This window comes from Populus alba, chromosome 1 (assembly GCF_005239225.2).
Source record: "Populus alba chromosome 1, ASM523922v2, whole genome shotgun sequence".
Taxonomy (NCBI): Eukaryota; Viridiplantae; Streptophyta; class Magnoliopsida; order Malpighiales; family Salicaceae; genus Populus; species Populus alba.
Genome location: NC_133284.1, coordinates 44136018 through 44151868, shown reverse-complemented (window position 1 = coordinate 44151868; position 15851 = coordinate 44136018). Strand labels below are relative to the sequence as shown.

Here is a 15851-nt window from a genome sequence, read left to right as displayed (position 1 = left end):
AAGAGGTTTCAAAATTAATCCGATCTCAGTGGAGCCAATATATAGTAACCCAAAAAAATCTTCTGCTTTCTTGTGCAAAGCGCATTGGTCAGGACTAGAGAAAGACCTGCATCCAGCGACTTGAGGTGGTCTACAGAGCTTGCAACTCCTTACAATAGCTGAGGAGAACAGGACTGCAAAACTTTCTCAGGCCAGAACCTTGCGATTTGGCCACCCCTTCCCTTCTGCCTTTCTCGACGTCCTCGGCGGTGCAATTTGACTTTCTAGAGTCATAACTTGGAAACCAGGTCGGTACAGGAAATACTGCAATGGTAGAGCCTATATTTTGACATGGTTTGTGTTAAGATCGCTGGCGTTTGCCTTCTTGACCGTGTGTTAAGACTGAATTTGCCTTCTTGTTCAATTTAGATGGTCCTTTTCGTCGATGAAATATTGCGTCTTTAAAATTATAATTGCGATGATAATTTAAAAAAACATCATAATAATTTATTTTACTTTTTAAAAATTTATTTTTAACATAAATACATCAAAACAATACAAAAACATAAAATAAATTTTATTTTAAACCAAACAATTTTTTTTCAAAAAAAAAAAAAAAAACAAGTTTACACCATATTTCCCAACCCTCTTAATTAAAAGCAATTGAAAGCGCCAAATTCAAAACAGAAGATGTTCACAACATATCTCAAAACCATATCTAACATTAGCAAAACTTTATGAATGTGCACCACTGCTCTCAAGTACATTAGTGAAGATGGCAGAGACCAAATTATTGGAGATGAAAAATTTTAAGCTCTTGTCATTGATACAATAACAGCATTTACATCATTGGCTTCTTCCAGCCAGACCAACATTTGTAGAATGATACCAAAACATACACAGGAATCCATAATTTTAACATCATAATTATTCCATGTAAATTACTCACATGCCAGTTTCGTGCCAAAACTAGTAAGGCACATGGCAAATGCTTGAAAAGCTGAAAGTGGCTGCCTATAATCCATGGTGAAAGTATCATCGCCTACCTTCCCAAACTGGAGGAGGACAGTCTCCTCATCTCCTTTCCCTCCTGGCTGGCTTTGGTCCATAGTTGCAACCAGTTGAAAGTTCTTCACCGATGCTACTGTTACCCGACCATGGAAATTCAAGCACCAACACTGCAAATGCTCATGCCACCTTGGGGCTTTGTTCCGCAAAACTGTAAAACCAGAAGAAGCAGACTCCAGTTGCATCATCTTTGAGTTGTCAACATTTTTTACAATGGTAGTTTCTTCTGACACTGGGCACTTAAGTGAGCAAACCATCCTCCTTGGACCTCTTGACTTCAAGAGGTTAAATTTATACGAGACCTGCCCAACCTCAAAATTGCCCGCGGGGACTTGAGGGCTTATTTGCTTGCTTGCAAATCGCCGGCTAGCTCTGCTACTTGAGGGCTTAGCACCACTGTGTGGTGGCTGGCTGTCATATATTGTAAAGTTGGTACCGAGGAAGTCTGAACTGCAGTATTCAAAGGAGCAATGGAATTATTTTTCATGACTTGTATTATCACTAGCTGTCCCAGAGCCACAACCTTTTCTATTATTCAAGATACTAAGCCTTATTATTTACAAGACACTAAACAAGGTACCCTTCCAATTCAGATCCATATTACTTCTATAATGAAATGCCATGTATTATGAATAATAATAAAAAAAAGAGCTCAACATGTAGAAACAAAACCTTAAAACTTGATCATCCAAACACTGGCATTTATGTGAATGCAAAGCATGAACATGAGAACAAACAATGCTATCTGGATTCTTAGCAACTGTGCAAATGGTTCCTAAACTCCCAGGCACAAATTGATGGGTAGGCAGTAACTATATCCATTAAAAGCATTATTTTGGAAACAACCAATCAAGACTTCTGTTGATACAAAAATACCCTACCTTAACTTGCCAACATAAGCATTACTTCCTTGGGATAAGTCATCAGCATCAAGCGAGATAATATACTCTGTGTGAACACCATGCCTATACCTCCGCGCTGCCAGGAGAAACTTCCCCTTATCCGTAAACGCTAGATAGAAAAACAAAAGAGAATCTCAGATGAGACAATGCTCAATTGTTTACATTATGCCAGTCAAATGACAAGACAAATAATCTAGTGATGACCAGGAAATGAAAATAGAAAGTAAAACTAGAACATAATTTGCATCTCAATTTTTACAAACTTCAGAGCACACTGCATACCAAGTCAAGCCATTCATTATAAACTTGATTGTTCAGTATTGCCTACATACATCTCGAATTTTCTCCCTTTTCAAACATGGCTTACAACATCCTTACCAAAAGCAAGGACGATGTGAGCCACTGCTATAAAAGAAAAAAAATTGAAACCATTACCATAAAAGAAGTTTGAATACAATTCTAATTTTCTCTAACCAAACATTTTCATAATTTACTTTCCATGTGCACTTCAGAAACCAGTACCTGACAGTACATTTATGATCCTTTTTTAATTTTATATCTTGCTTGAGCACCAACTCTTTGTGGTGCAAGTACCAGAATTTTTCTTATAGAGAAACAATGAAATTGCAAATATAAACCTCATAGTTGTTGATTGATACAATATCTAAGCAAGTCCTTGCGCTCAACAGTTTCTACTTTGATAGATTATATCACGCACTGACCCTTAAAAAGTCCACAACTTGCCCAGATTGCTACTTCCCATCACATGATGATCAACACACGAAGGAATATTTAATGTTAAACTCCCTGAGTATAAAACTTGAATTAATGGAGGAAGTAAATGTATAATTTGTTTATTCGATATAACATTTTGACAACCAGATTTATACATGCAATGAAAACTCATCCCAGAGCCATGTGCTAATAGAGTTTTAGAAAATTATATGATTCTATAATTACCATGTCTGCAGAAGAAATGTTGGACCCGCTCAATTACAAATTTACGCTGAACCATTGACCATCACAAGGCACCAGTCATAACCCATAAACAATTGAAGAAACCAAAAACATTTTCACCACTCATAGTTCACCAAATTCAAAAGCTTTTTACCTTTTCTTTTTAACTTTTCTTTTTTTTTAAAAAATTAATTTTACATTACGTGCTAGTCAATATATAGGTGAGACACCTAAATCAAACAAATTTCATCTATTGAAAAGAATGCACAATATCAAAAGGACCGAGTCAAGTTGATTTGAACAAGTATTGGGCCACCACTCAATAATATCTACATAGACAAAAGTCAAAGTATAGGCTGACAAAATGAACCATGTCTCTTTCATCTTTGGTACTAGCAAGTCACATGTCATCAATTTACACAAAAACTAATTAGCTCCAAAACTAGCACATAGAAAAATCCTCTGTGCATCTTCATAATTTGCAAACACACGTCTACCAATTATTTACTTACATGGAGTAAGTGCAAGATATAGGGAAAATGTTGAAGTCTTCTTATTCCGTTTTATAAGACATTGATGGGGTAAGTCGCGTGGACCCGGCTGCATTTACAATGAAAAGAAAAAGAATCATCAATTCCAAAACTTCAAACATGTTTGACCAACAATGGCAGCAAGGCAGTGAGTCACACAACACGGATCAGCACGCTGAATAGAGAATCCAAAAGTGACTAAATTACCATAAAAACGTTTTGCACAGAAATGACAAATGGAAAGAAAATAACAGAACAAAAAACAGCAACGTAATTTAAGATACGGCTTCAATTATTCTCCAGGAATCACATCTTCAAAACCAAGTCACGTCTCAGCTCAGCAAGTTATACGAATAGATCTTAATTCTAAATTTACAAGTTGGTAACCCATGCCTTGTCTAATACCATATGTACTCTAACAAAAAATGGAAAACATGTTCTAAAATCGAGAAGAATATCTCCAAAATCTTAGGCAAAAGAACGATCCCATCAACATATAAAAACACCATGTCCCAGATGCAGACCCAACCAAAGTGGAATCTGAGAAGGAGTGTTTGATGAAAATGTCCATAATTTTCTAAAGAAGTTACTGTTTCCAATTTCTGAGATTCAAACCCAAAAGCAGGCCTTGAACCTACAACTTTCACCATTTCCCTAACACCTCATAATTCTCTGAACATGGATGAATATTCTAAAAGTCTAAAGATGCAATTGTGAGAGAAGAGAAATTGGAAAATCAATTCTTGAAACCCAAAATACAAACCTTTATATTAAAGCTATTTGCCTTCTAAAGTTTAAATTTTAAACAACTCTATTCTCCTTCATTGATTATTCCTAAATCTTTGGTTTTTCCTTTTCCACTAAAAGAAATTAATGCAATTTAAAACAAATTAAAAGAATAATTAAGGTAAATTATCTAGTAAAATTCAAGCAAAAGCACAAAATCTTAATCCCTAGATCCACAGTAACTTGAATCAATATAATTAAATAAAACCCAATCAGAATGACAGAATATTCCTTCACAAAATATTTATAAAAATTCAATAGAACCCCCTTAGATTCACCATAATAAAATAAAAAATCAGACCTGTTTAAGGCAAGAAGGGAAAGTGATTTTTCCAGAACTTCCATTATTGTTGTTGTTGATAGGAAGAGACTTGACGATGTCTTTGGTAACTTCTCTCCATTTCTTACAAACACAAGCACATGCGACGACGTTTTGTCTCTGTGGCCACCGATCCTCACTCTCTTCAACTCGTTTTATTATTTCTCCTAATAACTCAGGCAACATACTCCCCCACCCATCCGACTCACCCCCCGACTCACCAACGAGTCGCCCCGATTCCACTCCATTTCGTTCGTTTCTGTTCTGGTTATTGAACGATCTTGAGAACCTTCGCGATAAAAACGATCTTCTCAGCGACATTAGAAGGCAGGCAGACGGAGAGAAAGAAAGAGAAGAAAGCAAACTGTTTTTTTTCTCTCTTTTCTTTTCTCTTTTTTTTTTTTTTTTCCTGAGTGTTTTTGTCTTAAAAGTTAAAACTAAAGAAAAAAAAAACACGGGAGGCCGTTTCTCTCTCTCTCTTTTTTCTTAAATTTATTTTGGCTGGAAATGGAAACGGTTTATAAACTGGTGTGGCTGTATGATGTTAACTTAGACAGACGAATGGTAGACCTGACTTTGAACAGGTGGCGTGAGGATATTAATTGAGGGGAGACGAGGACGTGAGAGTAGTGTGATTGGAAGGTGAAAGTCAAGAGACGGTGCTGCTGGAGGTAGGAGATTTTTTTGACTGGGTCTGCTAAGAAACAATACAGCGCAAAACTGTGTGTTTTATGGTGTTTGCATCCGCTTAGCCATCCTGCTTTTATTTAAATCTATTTTTATTTTTATTGATTTTTTTTTATTTATATAGAAGCTGCAATGAGATTATAATTATTTTAGTTTTTAGCCAAGTTCTTTTGTCTAAATGGGGAGATCCGGATTAAACCGAAAGAAAAGCGATGATATATGCGGACAATAATCCACGTAATCTATACGATAAGTTTGCATTGTGATGAAGTGGCTAAGTCTGCCCTGTGGTGTTCAAAATTGTCCTCCGAATTTTGCCTAACAAAAAAGTTAGTGTCAAGACAAACTTGGATTAGTTTTCAAATTTTAAATCGTCTGAATAAATAATTTCCACTTCAAACCATTGTGTTTATTCTTGATATTTCTATGAGATCGAAGGAGAGCAAACTGTTAATATTGTCAAATGAGTTATCCTGTGTATAAAGAATCTTTTTATACGAACACTGTTTTTCAAAAAATGTGTGTGTGTCTATATATATATATATATATATATATATATATATATATATCGCTATTGAGAAAGATAGATGACATTTAATTTTTTTGTTATTTAGAAACAGATATCGTAAAATAAATTGGGAATATTTTGATGAAATAGCATAGTGTTTATATATCATAATTAAGAAAGACAATATTCATTCTTTTTGTTATTCAAAAACACAAAATTATAAAAAACAAATACGAAATAGGCTAGTACAACTTATGATAAGGAAAGAGAATAAGAAAAAAAAGAAGAAAAAACCGACCTTGAAGATACATCAAAGCTCCAATTATGATATCACGATAAGATGAATTCAATGACATCAAGAAAAGTCACTAACAATAATAAGAGTGGGCATCATTTGTTGTCCAAAGTTGGCAGGTAACTCATTTATCTTTAGCGACAAGTGTGGTCTACTCCAATTACTATTAGTAACCTTCCTTGATATTTTTGAATTCGTCTTGTCAAGATCTTTATAAAGGTATTGGTGCTGTTATAATTTAAGCTTTAGTGTGCTTCTAGGGTATTTTTTTTCCTCGACCTTGAAGCCACATCAAAGCTCCAATTATGATATCGTTGAAAAAATATGACGAGAAAAATTCAATGACATCAAAGAAAGTCACTAACAGTGACCAGAGCGGGCATCATTTGTTGTCCAAAATTGGCAGGTGACTCATTTATCTTTGGCGACAAGCGTGGTCTACTCCAATCACTATTTGTAACCTTCCTTGATGTCTTTGGATTTGTCTTGTCGAGATTTTTATAAAAGTATTGGTGCTGTTATAATTTGAGCTTTAGTGTGCTTTTAGGGTATTTTTTTTTCCTTTTTTTTTTTTTCTCTATCTCTTTTTCCCCTCATTATAAATGCTCACTTAACTTTGGGTGGCAAGTGTGGCCTGATTTGGTCACTGTTGATGACATTTCTTGGTGTTATTGAATTCAACTCATCGATATCTTTTTTATGATATCGGTTGTATTGTAATCAAAGTTCTAATGTGCCCCTGACATCTCTTTCTTTTTTTTCTTTCTTTCTTTATTTCTTTCTTTTTCTCCTTGTTGTAATTTGTACAAGTTCATTTCACAATTTCTTTATGTTCCGCATTTATAAATAATGACAAGTTTGAATATATTAATTAGTCATTAAATATTAGATTATATTATACAAATAGAAATTGGGAAAAGTTTTGTTTTTTGAATTAATTAGATTTTTATAATTTCTTGAAACTATTTAATTGGTTATTGTAGTATAAAAATTAATTAAATGATGCCTTCATTAGTCTTTTGCTCATACATTTTATGTGGTAAATATATTGATTAATATATTTTAATAATTTTTTTGAAAGAAAAAACAATTATATTTTAAAATTTTGAGCATATAATTAATTATTAATTTCATTGTACATATATATTAGGTTGTGTATTTTGTTATAGTTTTTTTTTAGCAAAATAAAAAATAAATCTTGTTTAGCAATTCAAATATCTAATCACATAAAATAAAAAAAAAATATTTTAAACTTCTTTGTCCTTATATATTTACATCTTCTCTTATATTTTATTTTTTGTATCATAAAAAAAATATTCCACGAATCACCATAAGAAAAAAAATATTTTTTTAAAAAATAAATCATAAAATAAAAAACTTGAAAACCCTTTAAAAAATTAAAAAAATCGTATAAATAAAAAAAAATTATGGAGAAAAGAGAATGACTGGGTGCGTGGGCCATCTAGGTGCACGAGCCTTTTAGCCAAGGCTGGTGTGCCTGGGTCATTTTAATTTTTTTTTTTCTTTTCTAAAGGGGCAAACTGCTTGTCATTGGATCCTAATTTATTTATTTTTTTAAAAATAAAAAGATGATATGTCATCTGGTTTTCTAGAATCCAACCATGATTATGGTGACCGAACATTTGGTTTTGATTTTTGTTTTTGTCTAAAAACTCATTTTCAACCTATTTTCACTTATAAACACTTTCAATACCTTCAGAAAACCATTTATCAACCCAAAAACTCTCCAATATGGCTAAAAAACACAAAATCAAACCTGAAAATAAGTTTTCCTCTCTCTCTCTCTCTCTCATGACCCGATTTGTTTTTCTAAGCAATATTAATGTTTGAAATAACCACCATCAACCTCTCCTCATTGAATGAAATATGTTGTCATCAAGATCGATGATTCTTTATATAGGTGGCAACTAATTATTCTCTCTCTCTTCTATCAAAATCTGATGACTTTCTCTCTCCTTTCTCATTTATAATAACCAAAATGTAAAAGAAATGAATATTTATATCCAATTTGAAATTACAAAAATTATAAGGAATACAAAGGTAAGGAAAGAAAAATATGAAGACAAATAAGATCATTCCCCCGTAATTTAATATTGGCCATGATGATGTGGAATTGTCTCTTATATTGTTAACTTGATAAATAGGCATTAACATATTAAAAGCCTAAAACAACTAAAATAATAAAATAAAACTTAACCCAAATAACCCTTAAATAATATAGGCTCTATGATAAACTAAAAGATAAATAAATAATAGCCCAACTAATTAAAACAAACCTATAATCAAATTTCATGATTTGTTGGTAGAATTAAAGCTCAACTTAAAACGAATAGTTCTCCTCATTCTTGATAAATTATAATGTATACCGTATGTTAGTGGAAATGAGTGGATATGTACTTTTCAATGCAACTAAAATTTGCATTAAAATTCATTATGTAGCTTAAATTATGGCCAAAACAATAGCCAAAAGTCAAAATTAGCATATTTAAATATTTTTATTCCAATATTTTTGTAATGTCTGGAAACTAAACTACAAGCCCTTCTTGAATGTGAATAAAATTAATTAAAAATTATTCTTCATTCTTTGATATCCTCTCAAAGTTCATCTTAACTCATGTATCTTAAAAAAAAAACACATTAATTGCCAAATTGAACCTCTTTGCTTATGTTATGTATACAAGACACATAAAATAAGACTAAGGCAACAACACATAATGAAAATATCATTTTTTTCAAATTTTACTATTTAAATATAAATAATAGATTGATAAATTAAATAACATATTTATTTTTTAAAAAAAACAATCATATAAAAATATAATTAACTAAGGATGAAAATAAAACATACATACAAATACAAACATACATAAATAAGTTTGCATTCTCTACAAGAAGAGGGGATGTTTTCCATTTCCATACGTGCACCATGGAAAAATTGTGATAGCATATATTAAGATAGTCTATATTAACATATATTAAGATAATGAGTCTATTTTTTTAGAAAACCTCCTTAGTGTGTGTTTAATATTGTGATAGCTTTTGTGGTTGCGATTTCAAAAAAAGAGGTTTAATAAAATCATTTTTAATTGGTGCTAATTGAATTAAAATATGTGTTTATTTAAAAATTTTGTTGATAATAAAATGACTAAAAAAGATATGTAGTAATTTAAAAATTCAAATTATATATATATATATATAAAATTATGATTATTAATATATAATAAATATAGCAAAACAAAATCAAAGTCCTAGTTTAACAAAAAACAAATTTACTACCTTAGTCATTGATTCTCGTTGATTGTTTGTCCTGTTGATTTAAAAGTGTGTTTATTTTTAAAAAAAATCCAATTGTATTCTTTGATAATTTTAAATTCTTATAGAAAAAACCAATTAAAAGAGATAGGTATAAAATTAAGATGTTTTAATAAGGCAATGGTTGATAAGAGTTAAGGGATTAAATTATGTATTTTCAAATATGAAGTATTAAATTATAATTATTTTTAATATAGGGACTAAACAATAATTTATTATTTATAAAGGTTGTTGTCTTGTCCGATACCTGGTTGCTCTTTTCTTCTAAAATAAATTTAGCTCCTCTAAAAAATATCAACGAACCCAATAAAAACTAGAGAGATAGAGACCGTTTTAGAATTCAAGAATGGCTTCCATTTCTTTATTTATAAAGGTTGTTGTCCCAAGCTTTTTTTGGCTAAAGCTATCTCTTATTATGCCATTAACCACTGTCGTGATTGTTGGTTATGGTTATATGTTACAATATACTTTGCTTCACTTGCCAGTTATGATACTGTCAAGGTTGATGGTTTCTTTCTTCTTGTTTTTTAAATTATATTATGATAGAAATTTTAATTTTTTTTATATATTTTTATTGTGTATTTTTAAGGAGAAATGTGTATTTACTTAATGGTCCCAACAAACTTCAAAGTGGAAACTTGTGAAATGATCTTATATAACGGCAAGAGAGTGAGGTTATTTTGGTCATGAGGGTAGCAAATTCAATGGCAATAAAAATTGGCTCAACAAAAAGCAAAGGAGGAGTGAACAAAAAAGTATTCAAAAGTAGCTTCTAAGAAACTGAGGTCTTACCTTATTTATTGGTGGGACTCAGGAACATAACATAACTTGCGTTTCCAAATGGGCTAGAATTGTGGTTGGGTATCAAAAGCAGAAGCAATTACACCACCAAACAGGTTTTTAATCCTTAGAAAGTTTAAATAAATTTATAGCTCTAATAAAAAACTATATTATTTTATTTTTATGTGTAGAAAATTCAATATATGAACACTTACGCGAGTCAGAGCCCGTTGCTCTGTAAAATGAAAAAATATCTTTGTTTATTTTATAAGACAAATCAAATATTAGAAATTTGAAAGGTATATATGTGGGTAACGTAGTAACCACTATAAAAACAAGAATGTTTTATTTTTTTGGTTCATAAATTGATAAACCTAAATTTAAAGGACCTAAAAAACTTGAAGATAAAAAAAAATTCATGGTCTCAGGCAACATGCATGGACCCAACACCATGAGTATAGCCAAGGGAAGAGTTTAACTCCCTTAGACTCAGCTAAGAAAAGGACTCGGCTACCTTTTATATCACACTCCCTACACCTCCAGGTGTATAAAAAATCTTTTAAGGGCCTATCATTTTTCCATCGCATTAATGTAATCTAGCCACTCATCTCCACTAAAGGATAATACTTGTAGATTATAAATATCCCATGAACCCTTCAAGATCCAGGTTTATAATATTTTCATTATTAACATTTTTAGCACATATATGTTTAGAGTCTATCTCTTTAAAATATCATTGTACTTTCCCTCTAAAAAGATACTTAAACATATGAGAGACTCTAAATCTACCAAAGGAAACTTTTTACAGGTATCACCCACCAGTCATATTGGCTTATTAAGCATCAAGCATCATGCACCAGCCACATTAGCGACGGAGAATTAATTAGATTGCTAGAATAAAAAGATTAATGAATTATCCAACATATTAATCTTGCTTCATAGCTATTTGGATTTTTTTAGGACCTTATCATTGACATCGTCTATAGGAAGCTTATCAAAAAGCCATTAATTTCTAAAACTTGTTTTGACATTTTCAGATCATTCCATGACACACAACCAAGACAAACCTAAGCTAGGATATAAGATTGATTTACCCGCTACCATGGATACTTTTACCAACTAGACACTCAATAACTCACTAGTCAATTGCAACTCCTTACTCAGGCCATATTGGCAATCCAATGGTAAAATTATACCTTATCACCCCAACAAGTCCTGACACTTAGCGTCACGACCACCAACAACATTAGACACTCGTAGATGATAACACTACCCAAATGAGACTAGACAGAATGACATTGATGAGATTCTCTTAAGAGGCCACTCGTGCCATTATGATACCCATGTATAAAGCTGACACTCCGAATGCACTCCTTCTAGCTGTCGTGAGATGGACACCAATTATTTTAACCATCATTTCATGCCAAACTCCCTGAGTTTTCAAGAGCTTAACGTAAAAAGAACTAAGAGATGGTTTGAACATAAGCATATATAGGAGAACGACAACAACTATAACAGATCTAACTATACGATTTGATCAACGTTAAAAGATCCCAACACGTGTTCTTAATTTGAGGATAATTTTTTTTTTTGTAAAGAATTCTACCAAGATTTCAGCAAAATTTTGTTTGTATTTATGACATCCAAAGTTATCGACTACTATCAATTTAATCAATCAACCCATCATCACAAGGTTCCATAATTTCAGACCTTATTTCAATCATCAATATTCAACACCTCATACAATCCACACACACACACACACACACACACACACACACACACACATATAGTTCAATATGAACATAACCCATAATTTTTTTTCATACTTGATTTGTTCTAATGCTTATTTGGTACTTCTGATAAATCTATTCTATAAGCATTTAGATTGCTTTTTTTGCCTGATTTCCAACTGGGGTTTACAACAGTCCACATCAATGGAGGGGTTTTCCCTTGTCCAGGTTAATATTGAACACTCGATTTTATAAGGACTATATTTCTATAAAAATGAGTATGAAAAACAATGATGGCCTAGTCGAATTAAGTGAGCATGTACATAATATGTGTGGTAGCTTAGAGTTGGTCCTCTAAGCCAATGAATCAATGTGCAAAATCCTCTCCTCAACCTTCCAAGGGTTCACGTGTGCATGGTATAATAATTTAGAGCCAAGCTCCATTGAAGGGTTTAATGACTTTTGTACCAAGCTAGTGACACGCTTTAGCATTAACATACCCATTAAGAAAAGCTTTACAAAGCTATTTGGAGTTGCCCAACAAGAGGGTGAGTCTACACAAACATATTTAAAAAGGTTCAATGAGAAGATGATCAAGATAGAAGAATTGCTTGAGTGAGTAGCCTTAGAGGCCTTGATAAGAAAGGCAAGAGAACATGTCACATAGAGAAAACTTTATGCCTTAGTAGATAAAAGCTTGCTCAAGGTGAACCAAGTTATGAAAAATCACATATGGATGGAAAAGGCTAGTTTGGTATGACATGGACCTCCTAGTTTTTATAAGAACAACCAACATGAAGGACCTTCTAAACAAAATTATTCTCCTAGTAGAAATGAAAGATCAAGGAAGAACCATAAAGGATTAACCCATGAGTATTTGGTATATCCTAAGGATTTATAACTTCATTGAATCAAAATAGGATCATCTATTTAAAGCTATCAAGATAGTTAAAGCAAACATCATGATGCCACCTTCAAGACATGTTCCTTTTAAGAACCTCCCTCATATCTATTATTTAGATCACCTCATGATGAATAATCCTTAATAGGAATGTAAGTTTATTTTTAAAATAAAAATAATTTCTCCGAGATATATTTCCTAGGAAATTATTGACTTGATCTTCTTAGGGCAATAACCCTATAATTTGAATGGAATGTATTGACCTGGTCTCTATAGTGCAATAACACTACTCTCCATGAAGGGGATTGACTTATTCTTCTTAGGGCAATTTCCAACCAGTCCAATATTGAAGAATAAAGTAAAAAGATAAATCAATTAGAAAAAACAACCCAAACAAACAACTCGAGTTAAACTGTTAAACCTGCAACTTTAATTATGAGATCGAGATAAATTCATTGATAACAAATAAAAAAAGATATGAAGCCCCACTTCCAACATATCTAGTATCAAAGGTTGAAATTGAGAGAGAAAAAAAACTAAATTCATGTAATTGGTATATAACCTAACAAAAAAATTTTAAAAAGTATCTCAAAATAACCTAATATTGAAGAGGATGAATTGAAAAAAAATTAAACAAAAAAAATAATTCTTAAAGGGTTATATTAAAAAAAAAAAGGAAAAAAACACAAAATATTATTACAATAAATAGTGTTTAGACATATTATTTAGTGTTGTATTAATATTAGCTAACGTAAACCTTTAATTACATCAAATAACACTCTATTCGTTTTATGATATTATGACAGACAATTAAGGATTTATGAATTGATGTTTACATGGACAAAGCTAGCTAGGAATTTAAAATTAACGAGATAAAAAAGATATTGAGGCGTCAAAATAGTTTACGCACACAAAAAAAATATACATAAAAATTATGAATTATGGGCTAAAATGTAGTATTTTTATTTAAAAGGAATCATTATAGATAAACTATTAAAACCTACTTGAAATAACCAACAAACTTCAGGGATCATTTTGAACTTAATTTGAGAGGATCGTGGCTCCTCCTTACACCCCTAGGTTTGCCCTCGTACGTGGCTGTATAAGATATTCATTTTCTTAAATTAGCATCTAATTATTCTTGAATATATTAGAGAGAAAAGAGGAAATAAATCTTTAAAATAATTAATTTATATATATAAAAATAAGTCTCCTATGACATGAAAGCTGGCTCTAGATGCCCGATCTTTGAACAATAACAAGGCTTTCTTTGAAAAGTCCCAAACCAATTACATCGTGCGATAGTTGAATTTGTGGGGTAGCTACGCACGTATGTTTTTTTGTTGATTCAAATTATATGAAGTTAATTTCATACTAAGATTTCGTTCGATGTAAATCAACTTTTAATAGTGATTTATTGTCATTTAATAAATGATTGTATTACATGGAGACAAGTTGCCGATGGAAAATTTTCATGTCGAGAAGTGCCTGGAATCTAGTGAGAAAGAAGGAAATAATGTTGCCTGACATCCTAAGTTTATTCGAGTATCATTGCATATTCCTAGATGCGGTAGCTTTATTGTTTGGCTCTCTGTGTTGAATATATTATCCATAAAGTTAGACAACTGTTTTAGAAATTGAGAGTTATCAGATTTTAAATTTATTTTATTAAAATTATTTATTTAAGATTTATAAAGTTTAGATCATTAAAACTTATATTATTTTTAATTTAAAGACTTACGATATTAATTGAGATACGTACATACCGCCCGAATATTCATATTCAAAAAATAAAAAACAACTGCAAGGGGGAAGAAATTAATATTGATATAACCTGCTCTCTATGTGAACAAGCTCTAAAAGACAGCGATCGATCGCCTATTCTTCTCTCACAGCTTCACCAAAAACATATGGCAGTGTATTTTGAAGAAAATGTGGGATTCATGAGCAGGTTGAAGATTGACATGGAGGGTTGGGTTGGGCTATTTCTTTTTTACAAAAGAAATGTTTTCTTTCTATTTTGTTAAGAATTTCTTGGTGCTCTTATATCTATCAAATTTTGAAGGAGAGGAACAGGAGAGTGCGTGGCTGGATGGGGCAATTGGTAGTGTCTTAATTTGTTGATAGAATTTTGCAAGAAGTTATGTAAATCCCACATAAATAGTTTGCTTCTTTTTTTTTTTTTTTTTTTTTTTTTTTTTTAACTTTGGTGTTTGTATATTATGCAAATTAACCTTGTAAGCAATTTGCTTAACTTGATTTTGATCCATGAAAAATCCATTCATTAAATGAAATAATTTACAGCGTAAGCAGTGTTCAGAATAATGAAAACATAAATTACAAGTTTAAATAGTGTCTAGAATCTTGAAAGCTTGACAAATCTTCAAGTTAAAGAAAGGTTAAAAAAATCATTTCTAAGTTATTTATTAGATGAAATTTTAATATATGATTTATATAATTTTTTAATATATATTTTTTAATAATTTTTTTTAATTTAAGATTTGTATAAATTTATATTATTTTATATTTAATTTTTATCAAATAAAATAATAATAGTAAAATTCAAACTTTTAAATATTGTTGCTTTCCAATGATAATATTGGCCACCATTTTGTTTGGTCAATAATGAATTATTATTATTATTATTAGTCTCTCTTGGTATATGACACGCTGCCATTCCAAGAAACGCAAAGTGTCACCATGCATGTTGCATACACTTGCAAGCAGCCACGTGCTTTCGTTAGGTTGTCGATTTGTGGGGGGAACCAAACTCTTTTACGGATATTTTACTATTCTAACATAATTTTATTAAAATTTTTAAAAATATTATAAGTTAAAAAAATTAAAAAATAATACAATTTAAATACTACCGTGATTATTATTCATAAAATTCACGTAAATTAATTTACATGTTAAAAAATCACAGTTTAAAATTTTATAAAGATTTAATATTCAATAACAAAAAAAATCACCAAGAAAAACTAATAAACTTTATATTAAAAAATCTGAACAATAACATTATAACAGCACATTAAAAAATCACTAAATTAATTCTAAATAAAATCCTTAAACT

The 15851-nt window shown here is 31.1% G+C and overlaps 1 protein-coding gene across 1 annotated transcript; it reads right to left on the bottom strand.

The window, feature by feature from the left end:
- Nucleotides 1-769: 769 nt before the first annotated feature.
- Nucleotides 770-4988, bottom strand: LOC118043412 (tubby-like F-box protein 7). Its single transcript, XM_035051380.2, has 4 exons — nucleotides 4524-4988; nucleotides 3419-3506; nucleotides 1929-2058; nucleotides 770-1497 (listed from the first exon to the last, which is right to left on the bottom strand). Exons 1-4 carry the CDS (start codon nucleotides 4860-4862, stop codon nucleotides 921-923), a joined length of 1134 nt encoding a protein of 377 aa, XP_034907271.1. The 5' UTR covers nucleotides 4863-4988; the 3' UTR covers nucleotides 770-920.
- Between the last annotated feature and the right edge of the window lie 10863 nt (nucleotides 4989-15851).